The sequence below is a fragment of the Macrotis lagotis genome, chromosome 1 (genome assembly GCF_037893015.1).
Source record: "Macrotis lagotis isolate mMagLag1 chromosome 1, bilby.v1.9.chrom.fasta, whole genome shotgun sequence".
Taxonomy (NCBI): Eukaryota; Metazoa; Chordata; class Mammalia; order Peramelemorphia; family Peramelidae; genus Macrotis; species Macrotis lagotis.
In genome coordinates this window covers 283,950,148-283,962,245 of record NC_133658.1, presented here as the reverse complement: position 1 = coordinate 283,962,245, position 12,098 = coordinate 283,950,148, and the positions used below count along the sequence as shown (strand labels likewise).

The 12,098-nt window shown below is 35.2% G+C and overlaps 1 protein-coding gene across 2 annotated transcripts in view; it reads left to right on the top strand.

The window, feature by feature from the left end:
• COL5A1 (collagen type V alpha 1 chain) overlaps positions 1-12,098 on the top strand; it is a 288,050-nt gene that overhangs the window by 238,403 nt on the left and 37,549 nt on the right. For both annotated transcript variants that reach the window (XM_074210737.1, XM_074210736.1), the window contains exons 39-45: positions 1,221-1,328; positions 2,194-2,283; positions 2,603-2,656; positions 5,527-5,634; positions 9,456-9,563; positions 11,191-11,244; positions 12,000-12,053. In XM_074210737.1, the coding sequence (XP_074066838.1) occupies positions 1,221-1,328; positions 2,194-2,283; positions 2,603-2,656; positions 5,527-5,634; positions 9,456-9,563; positions 11,191-11,244; positions 12,000-12,053 (576 nt within the window). The remainder of the gene's footprint in view (positions 1-1,220; positions 1,329-2,193; positions 2,284-2,602; positions 2,657-5,526; positions 5,635-9,455; positions 9,564-11,190; positions 11,245-11,999; positions 12,054-12,098) is intronic.

Below are 12,098 nucleotides of genomic sequence, written 5' to 3'. Positions count from 1 at the left end.
GTCCTCTAGACCTTGCCATACTTCTCTTAAAGAATATGATTTCCCAAACAGGAAAACTAACTATGGAGAAGAGAGGGATTGATGAATTTAAATCCACCAGTCAACTAATATTTATTTGTATCTCTGTTATGTGCAAGGCTTCATGCTTATCTCTGTGAAGGAATTCAAACTAAATAAATAAATAAATAAATAAAAGACACAGACCCTCCCTTCAGTGAACTTATAGTTTGATGAGGAAGACAAGCTACAAACAGAAGGTGGCTTTATGTGGAACAGACAGTATATATAAATGATAAGAGAAGGATGAAATTAGTGTTACCTATGATAATCCAGGGTTTTTCATTAGAGATGAAGAATGAGAAAGATTCATGTAATAGAAATATATAGAGAGAAATGTTTGAGATGGGTAGAATAGAGACAAGAAACATACCTGCAAAGGGTTTTCAGGGCCCATGAAGAAACTAAAGTCAGTCTAAAGCAGAGAGATCATATCAATAGCAATAGGAAATAAAGTTGGAAATGCATGTTGGAGCCATTTTGTATAGGGTCTTAAATGTCAAACTAAAAAGATTGAACTTTATCTTAATAGAGAGTCCCTTAAAATTTTAATTAGTAATGGCTCTTCCCATTCTTACCTCTCTTTATATTTCCAACATTGAGAATTTGTCATTGGAGGCTCACTGATAAAATCTTTAGCAAACCAATGAGAACAGTGATTTACAGTCAGGAAGTAGGTTGAGCATCAGCTAAACAGTCAATACATTTCTTAGAATCATATACCTGATAGAGACATGGTGCCGTGTAAGATACTGATCTATACTGATCACATAATAGAAGAAAGAAAGATTCCAGGGGGGTTATTCATGGTGAGTTTTCTTCCTCACCAAAAGCTATTCTTTGAGTGAATTTGGTGATATTTTCTTGAACTCATTTCCTTCCTATGTTTCTATGTAATGAAAAGTTTGCCTTGCTAAATGAAAGATGGAAGTCAATTGGGGGGAAAAGTAAAAGCTAGACACACAATAGCAGTCAGTGTATCCATTCAATAACATCAAGGATGTTGGTTCAGAAGTGAAATTGGTGGGAGAATGGAAATTGAAATAATGGGAACAGACCCTTAATCCTTCTGATTAAAGGTGGGGCCATTGGATATGGTAAGAAAATTCACTGTTCACTATCCCTTTTTCCTTGAAAATATACTTTCTATGTGATCTTCACAGGGCCCCACTGGAGAAACTGGCCCAATGGGAGAACGTGGCCATCCTGGACCACCTGGCCCTCCAGGTGAACAGGGTCTCCCAGGCCTTGCTGGAAAGGAAGGAACTAAGGTATGTTGTTCATTTCTTTGTACTGGGAAATATTTTCTCCCACAGTTTAGCACTTTGAAGGACCTTAGCCTTATTCCATTTAAGGAAGTGATGGAGTCATTCTGAATGTACCTATGTATAAATAAGCAATAAAAATGATAGAAGTATAATTTTTTTTGTGGAGAACCATTAATCTAAATCTGATCAGGGTCTTCCCCACCAAATTCAGTAATCATTTTTAACATACTTATTATGTTCAGAGTTTAGGGGTGCTGGGGGGAAATAGAAGGTCTAGATGAAACATAACCCATGTCCTCAGGTAGCTTACACTTAGGACTACCATGCACAATATTTTAGATAACTATAATACAGCTTTATGTGATACTGAAGAGGACTTGGATATTGACCTAAAAATTATCTTTTGAACCTAAACTTAGATACCCATGAATAAAGGACTAGAAAAATACCATGACATAAATGAGATTTTGTCAAAGTACTTTAAGAGAATAGTAGCTTTTTATTTCACTAACCTTAGTTTAAGGAGTAAAATAAAAGTCATGGGGCCAAAAGCTTATTTTATCTCTCCTGCAATCATATCTATAGATTTATGTGTATAATACCTCTATGGCTACATGCTGATCCAATCTAAAATCAGAGATTCCATACTTCAAAGAGGAATAAAGCCTAAAGTCCTATTTCCTAACCCTACCAGGATCTTTAAGTGGAAATTTGATGGTCCAGCAGAGTTAGCTATATCTAACTCACTCTGGTGTTGAATTTTTAGTAAGAACACATCAAAGTTTATTTTACTGATCAGAACTAACAAAGAATAACTAGAAGTTATTTTTATTTAGAAAGAAATATAAGATATTATTCTCCCATCCAGGGTGATCCAGGCCCTGCTGGCATCCCTGGGAAAGATGGTCCTCCAGGTTTGAGAGGATTCCCCGGTGATCGAGGTCTCCCTGGTCCAGTGGTAAGTTAAAGAACTGAAATGACAGAATAATATATTAAACCAGGCGTTCTCAGTTTTATTTTTTATGTGTGTGTGTGTGGCTTTTAGAGTCGTTTATCAGTCTGGTAAAGCCTAAGATCCCTTTTTGTCAAATAATGCTTTTTAAATGCATAAAAGAAAATACAATGATTATAATAAAACCAATTTCATTGAAATGTAGTTATCAAAATATTTTTAAGCAGCTCACAGTTGCCAGGTTCAAAGCCCATTTTAAATAATGCAGCCAAAGAATATCAAGGGGGTCAAGGTTAGCTTTAACTGAAATTCTCTTTTCTTGAAGGGAGCCCTTGGATTAAAAGGCAATGAAGGTCCTCCTGGTCCCCCAGGTCCAGCAGTAAGTAATTCTTTTTTTCTTTTCTTCTTTCTTCCCCTCTGATATATTATTTATTTCATTAAATATTTCTGAGATACATGTAAACATTTTAAAACATTTTAAAAATATGAGGTCCAAATTATTTTTTTCTTTCATTTCTTTGGTATATAGTTTTAATAGTGGTATTGATGGGTCAAAGGGTATGTACAGTTTTTTAGCCCTATGGGTATAGATTCAAATTGTTCTCCAGAATAGTTGGATCAGTTCACAACTTTACCAACAATGCATTAATGTCCTTATTTTTCCGTATCTCCTCCAACACTTTTTATTTTTTCTTTCCTGTTCCATTAACTAATATAATAACAGTATGAGGTAGTACCTCAGAATTGTTTTAATGATCACTTTCAAATGACTATCTTATGAATATTGATAGCTTTACTTTTTCTGAAAATTGCTTGTTCATATACTTTTACCATTTATCAATTGGAAATGACTCATATTTTTAAAAATTTGACTCATTTCCTTATATATTTATGAAATGAGACTTTTATCATATAAACTTGCTGTAAATATTTCTTCATAGTGTCCTACTTTCCTTCTAATCTTGGCTAGATTGTTTACATTTTAAGCAAAACAGTTTTATTTTAATATGATCAAAATTATCCCTTTTACATCTTATAATAATCTCTCTCTCTCTCTCTCTCATTTAGTCATAAATTATTCCCTTATCCATAGATCTGATAGACAAAATTTTCCATACTTCCCTAATTTGCTTATGATATTAGTTTTTATGTGTACATTTTGACTTTATCCTGGTATAAATTGAATTTTATTATTTTTTTCTAGCTTTATAAATTAACTTTTTGGTAGTTTGAACAGGATGGAGTCGTACTTTTCCCTTTTATTCTACTTTATCTTCCTCATCCTTGCATCTTAAAACAAAATGAAGCTCATGCTAGTATGTACCCAAGATTTCCAGCACCCTTGTCAGTCATAATTTAATCTATATCATCAAAAGGATGTATTAGGTTCATATTTTGAAAGGTGATCTTGATGGTGAAAAATCTGGCATCAATGACATAGGAATTAATGAATCAACTAGAAATGGTTCTCTTGGAGAGGAGGGAAGGATAAAAGAAATAGGATTTAGTAAGCAGTCATCATGTGCAGTAACAGTGGAAAAAGGGAACCTGGGTCCAAAACCCACTTCTGCCGTTTGCTACCTGTGTGACCTTGACCAAGCCACTTGATGTTTTTAGGCCTTGGTTTGCTCATCTATTAAATGAAGAACTTGGATTAAAGGGTCCAAGGTCTCCTCCACCTCTAAAGCTATAATGATTACCTCCACAGATTTGAGGCATGGGTTAAAGGGAATTATTTGGGAAAGCAAACAGATTTATTCTGTTTGACTCCAGAGGGCAGAATTAGCAACAAAGGATTGAAACCACAAGAAAGAATTTAACTATATGTGAAGGGAAAAAACCCTGGAGTATCTCATTCAACATATATATTAGCATAGTATATGATACTATATAATAATAATATTATAACATGTATAGTATATATAACAATATATAATAGCATATAATATTTTATATGGTTGGCCCTCGTCCTTCTTTACTGAAGACTAAAATGACATTACTATGTTTGAGACAAATTACAGGGTATCCTACTATGACTGATCAGACCAATACGAACTTGAAATGCTCTAACACAATTTGGGCACAATTAGTCTATGTGATTACCTGGAATGGGTACTCTAAACTTACAGATGTCATGTTTCCTTTGAGCTACTTCAATTCTGCCTTCCTCATAGAGGGTAATACCCTCACTGATGAAGGCACACCATATTGGGCAGAGTTGTGCCAGTGTCTCCCATGCTGTGCAATCAATTCTAAAGTTCTTCAATGAGACCTTCAGGGTATCTTAGTATCACTTCTTCTGACCCCCCCCCCCCCCCGCCCCATGAGCACTTGTCCTGTGTGAGTTTTCCATAAAATAGATTTTTGGCAGGCTTATGTCTGCATTCTAACATGCCCAGTCCATCATAATTGCACTCTCTCTGGTAATGCTGGAATGCTAGGCAGTTTAGCACAAAAAATTACCTCAGTATCTGGATTTTTCTCCTGCCAGATGATCCTCAGATATACAGATAGATATAGATATAGATATAGATATAGATATAGATATAGATATAGATATAGATATAGATATAGATATAGATTAGATATAGATATAGATATAGATATAGATGATATAGATAATAATTTTATGGTAATATAGTTATAAAAACTTTACAGGTTGCTCCATAACATAATGAACTTCCTGTCTCTGAAGGAATTCAGACAAAAGCTTTCTGATTCTTAGATGATTCCTGTTTTAGGGGAGAGATTATACAAGCCAGTCTCTAAAGCTAAATGTCCTTATGTGTAAACAAAAAAACTTACACTCTATTTCTGATCTCTGTTTTCTTGGTGACAGAGACAAAAATGTATGTGTACCATATATACATATATGCGTCTGTACATACATATGTGTTTATGTCTCTATGGAAATATTTTCACAGAATATTAGAATCTTCCTCATATCTAAATAAAATTTCTTTTTAATTGATCTAGAAAAATTAATGAAGGCATTGAACTAGATGACCTCCAAGATCTCTTTCGACTTTTGTCCTCATACAATTCACTGGTGTGGATTCTAAAAGTGAGACCAAAATAAAAGTGTCTTGAATACTAGACTATGTAGTTTGTTACAATAATAGACAAAAAGAGGTCATCACAGATTCAGGAGTAAAGAGAGTATGCTAAAGAACATAAGTCATGCTTCTGTGATAAGAGACCATTTGCAGTGGTTCTATTTCATGCATTATTATTTATTTTGCATCATAGGGATCTCCAGGTGAAAGGGGTCCAGCTGGTGCTGCTGGACCAATTGGCCTTCCTGGGAGACCTGGACCCCAAGGACCACCTGGGCCTGCTGGTGAGAAAGGTGCTCCTGTAAGTATTGCTTTGACAAATGGCCTAAACGAGGAGCCATTTCCCCCAATATTATGAAGACTACTTTTGCCTCCTTTCACCTTTCCTTCTTTAACAGGTTATATTATGCATGGATGACTTTTCAGTTTAGCCCTCAGAGCAGTCCAGGGAAGGGAACAGGGTGTTTCTAAAGGTAGAGAATTGCCTTGGAAAAAATAGATAATTTCCAAGGCTTCTTCATTGTAGTTCAAAGGGAGAATTCCCTAATGTTTGGAGAATTACTTTAGTGAATTTCTTATGTCAGAAGGGATATATAGGGACTAGCAGCCATCTGTTATTTAGCACCTGGGCTAAGAATGTGACATCCAAACATTTTTTCTACAGCTGTGTCAAAGAACATGTGAATGGAAAGACTAGAAATAGTTTTAGTCTCTTTAGACTTGCTCTTGAGGAAGGTCTCAAGGTTCTATGATTTATGATTGGTGGAATTTCTTTTGGATTGTATGTGGCTGATGGACATTCATATTTAACCTTTCACCTAAGGGAAATTGACATGGGAATTTTTTTGCCCATTTATCATTCTCCTATATGGTTTTTACCCCAATGCAACTAATGTGCTAGTTCCTATCCCATCTCTGATTGAGGAAAATGCCCTTTTTTTTCTTAGAAAATTCCTAAGAAGAAAATTGCTGGGTTATGGTTTCTTGGCAAATAGAAATTTAAATTATTTTGTAAAAGCAAGATGATTCAGGGTCAGTGATTTGCACCTGGCTAAGGAATAAACTCTTGGAAAAGAAAAGAATTGGTCTGATTTAAGAAATCTTGTTGGCTCCAATGACCAGGGAAAAGGATAATGTCAAATTGGGCTTCTGTCCTCTAGACAATATTGCCTTTTTAAATTCAAACAACAGATAGAAAGGTGGAGGGATTTGGTGACAAAATTGTTTACTCTGCTCCAGAAACGCCTGCTCTATACTGTACAGTAGCTTTCAGTTGGTTCTTGGCTATTAGATATTCCCTTCTTATATAGGGTTGTCTTCAGAGTGTTTTTTGGAAAACTTGGAGCTTAGATGTATGTTTATATATTATTCAAAACTGTCAGATAACTATGTGCCTACCTCTTAGGTAAGTGTGGGATGGATTGGAATGGAGTTTGCAGCACAAAAGAAAAAAATTCATCCCTACCTTTGAGAAACTTTCAGTCTTATTAGAAAGAAAATACTAACGCATCTAGTCCTACTAGAGAAACAATAATAGTTCTTCAGCAGAAGAAGGAACAGAAATCAACTCAAGAAATGCTGTGATGATCAATGAGACTATCAGTCTATGTTTAGAGGTTATATCCACATACTTTAAACTGACATTTTCTCCATGAGAAGTCATCTACTGATTGAGAAAATATATTCAAAACATGTACCTTAAAAATCTTTTTCATTTGCAATAATTGCAGCTTGACTTTTGAGAAAACAATTTTATCTGGCTTCCTATACTTTTAGGAATAGAAACAATAAAGGGACATCATTTATCTATATTTCTCTAATTGTAAAGCACATCATCTATCCCATCCCATCCAATCCTATCTCATTTCTGATTCAGGAGTATCCTTTCTTTTCTTAGAAGATTCCGAAGAAATATATTGCATAAATTCCTTGCATCCTTTTCCCTGAGTATTATGTCAGGAAAAAGGTTTTCCCCTCAAAGTATCTAACTGTGACTTCCATTTGACTTCAGCTCTACAATTTTACAACCACCCAAGCTGCTCCTGTGTGCATATAGTCATGCAAATATACATTGGTGCAGTCTTTGATTCTGATTCTAGAATGCCAGACTGAGTCCAGGAAATTGGCAAACACTAGCATAAGCAATTTCAGATTGAGTTAAAGCATTTTGTTGATTGATTGGTGTTATTAAAAAGTGTTATTTTCTCTGAAAATTTTCTTCTTGGTGGTTCATGAGAAAAAAGAGCAGCCCAGTTCTATTCCTCAGGCAAGAATTTCCCATTGAAACCATTTTTGGAACATCTGTGCCATTGAGAATATGTTCAATGCCTTATTGGAGAGATAAAAAGGCAATTTAGATGACATCTAATCATTTACAATAGGGCATCCAGGATTTTGATACAACTGAGTTATGTACCAGAAAGCTAGAGTACATCAGACTTTCAGCACATATAAACGCAAAGCAAATTCGGTTGGAAACTATTTTGTTCATTGTTTCAAGAAAGTAAATATTTAAGCAGGAACCCAGTAAGAATTGCTTTATCCATTTAAAAGCTTTTCAATTCCCCAGAATAGCTCAAGAGAGAAGAAAAGGTCAGTGTATCTCTGAAAACTACTGGCTTGATTAGTCAAGTGGGGAAAGGAAGCTATATGTACATTCTATATTTGGTACTGGCATTTATTCCTGACTTAATTAGAAGAGAAATTGATATCAATAAGAACCAAATGTGAAGAGGATAAAGTGATTCATGGAGAGGGGAGAGGAGACTGTAGAAGAAAAATAAGAAGCATCAGCTACTGCAATGCAGCAGAGGAAGAAGGTGAAGATGTTTTCATGAACCAATGCTACAGTTGAATCTAAAAGCTGCAGCTAACTCTTTCTATCCATTTCCCCCTCTAATGCAATATGCTTGCCATTTCAGAAGAGGATGGTTCCAATGATATACGAAGAACCCTGAAAGTTAAAATAAGAAGAGCAGTAGAGCTAATATTGAAAGAGTGGGGAAATCTCTGGCTCTGGATTCAGAGGGGCCAGGTTCAAATTCCATCTATGTGCCCATGAGCAATTCCCTGGGCTTTGGTTTTCTCATGTAAAATGAGGAGTTTGGAAGAGAAGATCTCTGAGGTCCCTTCCAGCTCTACATCTGGGAGTCTTTCTGTTCTAAGGCTTAATCAGGGCTTAAATTATAATTCTCAGGAAAATCCAAAAAATGTGACCAAAGGAACGATGTTGAGTTGGATGTTGTTACTAGTTAAAATTGAAAAATAATGAGAAAATAAGCTTTGAAGTGTCTGTATCTCATATTTGAATTCTTCTGTGAACAGAATCAGCTTTGGGGTAATGGCATAGACCCACTTACATACACCCAAGCTCTGAATCCACTTCCCCAACCCTAACTCAGGTAGTATCTTTCCTTGTAGGTCTATGTTAGGAAAACACAAACTTGATTTTTGTTTATAATGCAGAATTTAATTAGATTCTCTCATATTCCTGATTTGCAGGGATCATTATAGTATGAGACATCTGTATGACTTAGAACCTACATAGTTTCAAATTCAAATACACAAGATGTGATGCTGCCTTACACTTCCTTTAATTCTTACTCTCTCTACATATATTCCATTCAGGATTCATCCTCCATACTAAACTCCCAAGCAGCCAGACACTAACTCCATCTCACTTAGTCACTCCTACTCTACTCTCAGTGACTCATTCCCAACATCTCAGATATAGATCAAAAGCCCTTGATCCAGACCTCCTTCAGCATCATGCCAGAAGGAAACTCTACTATTGAAGAACCTCTGACTTGCTCTTTTTTTCTCAACATACTTCATCTCTTGAATGGTTTTTCAAATGCTTAAGATTAGTTCAAAGAAGGCTATGTATCATCCACATCAAAGGAACATCTTGACTTTAAATAAAGTCAAAGAATAATTGGTAGTTGTGGGCAGTTACATATCCTACCTGCTACCTTTTCTGCATATCTTTTTCCTCTTTGTAAGTACTCTGATGAAAGAAAATGATTTTTAAAACAATTTGGTTCCCTTTCCTTTTTGGAGGTCTATTTTTATAAAATGCAAGAATTCACTGCTTCCTAATTACTAATTTTATATCATCCATAGGGTGAGAAAGGTCCTCAAGGACCAGCTGGTCGAGATGGAATTCAGGGTCCTGTGGGGCTCCCTGGTCCAGCAGGTCCTGTGGGGCCCCCTGGAGAAGATGGAGATAAGGTGAGAAAAAGATGTAGAATATATCGATTTCCTTCCCAGAATGACATGGAGTAGAAATTCCCTAATTTCTTCCTAGGAGAAACTTCAATATGGACAAGCCTAGTCTGAATTATAAGATATTTCTTAAGAAATTATGTTCAAGATTGTATAATAATGGGATATAATAGCAGGACATAATATTAACTCCTATAGTGTTTTAACACACTATCATTAAAGCAGTCCTGTAAGATAGATTGTATAACTACTATAACCACACTAATCTTACAGATAAGGAAGGTGAGGCTTAGAGAGCTACCTAAGTTTAAATGGCTAGTAAGTACCAGAGATGGGATTTAAATCCAGTTTGCTTGCCATAGCACCTTACTGCCTCAACCAAAGAGGGAACTCCTTAGTGTATCAGTTTTTAAACTAAATGAGAGTATTACATAATTATCCCTTAATTTTCCAGTCTCTTTACTATAAAACGACATTTGCCGTTTCTCTCAGACAATTGCTCCTCTTACAAAAGCATCTAATGTTAGTTAGAGGAAAGGGTTTGGAGTATTGGGTTCTAGTTGCAGTTTTGACTTTGCAACTCAAAACAGCACATATCACATCTTCTGGCCTCATTTTCTTTATTTTTAAAGTGAAGTGAGGGATGGACAAGAAAAGAAGGTCTCTAAGATTCCCTGCTTCATAATCTTTAATTCTTTGATTAAATGCTCCCTATGAAACCCCAAAATTTTCTGATCCCAATCAGCAGATTGATGCAGTAAAAAATGCATATATGTATGTATATATATATATGAACTTCTCAACTACTTAGAAAATCTTAAAAACATCTTTTCTCCTGAAGTAACTCAAGTTCTCCCCTAGTCTTCATATAGCATTCATCACAGGCTCTACAAATCCTTTCCTGTGTAGAAAGCATGGTAGAAAAGTTTGGACCTGTTTTTGGCTTGGACTGAATCATCTCAGACTCCAACTTAATGAGGTTTCACTGTATATCTCTTTTGAAATGTATGAATCTGAATTTATTCTATGAGAGACCAGGACTTTAATTTTCCAGTGACTGAAGACACTCAATTTTACTTTCTGTTTATGATCTCACATTCAGTCATGAAACTTAAGAATCTGCAGAGGGTGTTTTATTTCCTGAAAAATTACTAAATACTGAAGTCACAAAAACTAGGATGATATTTTTCTGTACTTTTACCCCTAAATTGCCCACTAGCATATGCCCATTAAACTCAATCATTACTCATTAAAATTCCAACCTGTTTCCCTTCCCCCAACCAAATTCTGTGATATTTTCAAACATACTATTATTCCTTGTAGAAGGAGAGAGGCAATTCTCCATTTTCAGTATTTGTACTAACATAAAATACAAATTTATGTATCTAAATATTTCTTTAGAAAACAGTGGCACTGTGTAGGAGGGAGATGATTGTGGCAACAACAACAAGAGTAATAATAATATATTGTGGGATCCCATGGGTAATTAAATATAATTGGCAGATTGTGCTCAGTTAGCCTCCAAGTGTGAGTCCTTGACATTTTTTCTCAAAAAGAAAGAAATTCCAACAATAAAAACTCTTGATATGCTATGATGAGTCATGTGACTAACTCTTACACACTTTTCTAATAGGGTGAGATTGGTGAGCCAGGACAGAAGGGAAGCAAAGGAGATAAAGGTGAACAGGTGAGTTTCAAGTTCATTTTTAAGTAACTTCTTTTGGATATGTTCAGACTAGTATAAATATTCTAACTGCTAATAGTAGGCACATGTTGCTTTTAGTAATTCAAATTAATAGTTCAATAAACATTCATTAAGCACTTTCATGGACCAGACATTGTATTAGTTATTAAGATTTAAAGATAAAAATGAAATCATCTCTGTCCTCAAGGAATTTGGGCAGATAGTTATACAAAATAGGTATACAGAAAAATAAATACATACAAAATGAATTAAACAAATACAAATTAAAATTGGGAAAATCAGGAAAGGGCTTAACAATCTCTCATTTCTTCTTGTGAACAATGAGATATGTCCATAGAATGGTTTACTCTCATTAGGCATGTCATCAATATGTGTCTACAGGTCAGAACATTTCCTTTGATATGTTCTCCTACTACCATGTATCTACTGAAAATTCACTGATTGGCTCAATCAGCCAATATTTCATAAATGCTTACTTTATACAAACTTCTGTATTAAGCACCATAGAAGATTACAAAGAGAATGCTGCGGTTCCCACCCTCAGATAGTTTATAATCGATACATGTATATACTATATGAAATTGGTCATGAAAATTCCTAAAAGATTTACAAACTTTGTGCAATGAGAACGGAGAAGGGAAAGAGAACTATTTGACTTAAATATATTTGAGATTAAGAGACAGTGCATCTGCATTATCAGAAGCTACTCTGAACATCTTTGTCTTGCCTTCATACAGGGTCCACCTGGTCCTACAGGTCCTCAAGGTCCCATTGGACAGCCTGGCCCCTCTGTGAGTATTCACTATTATTGCTAATGCTGAGGACCAAGCGTCTTT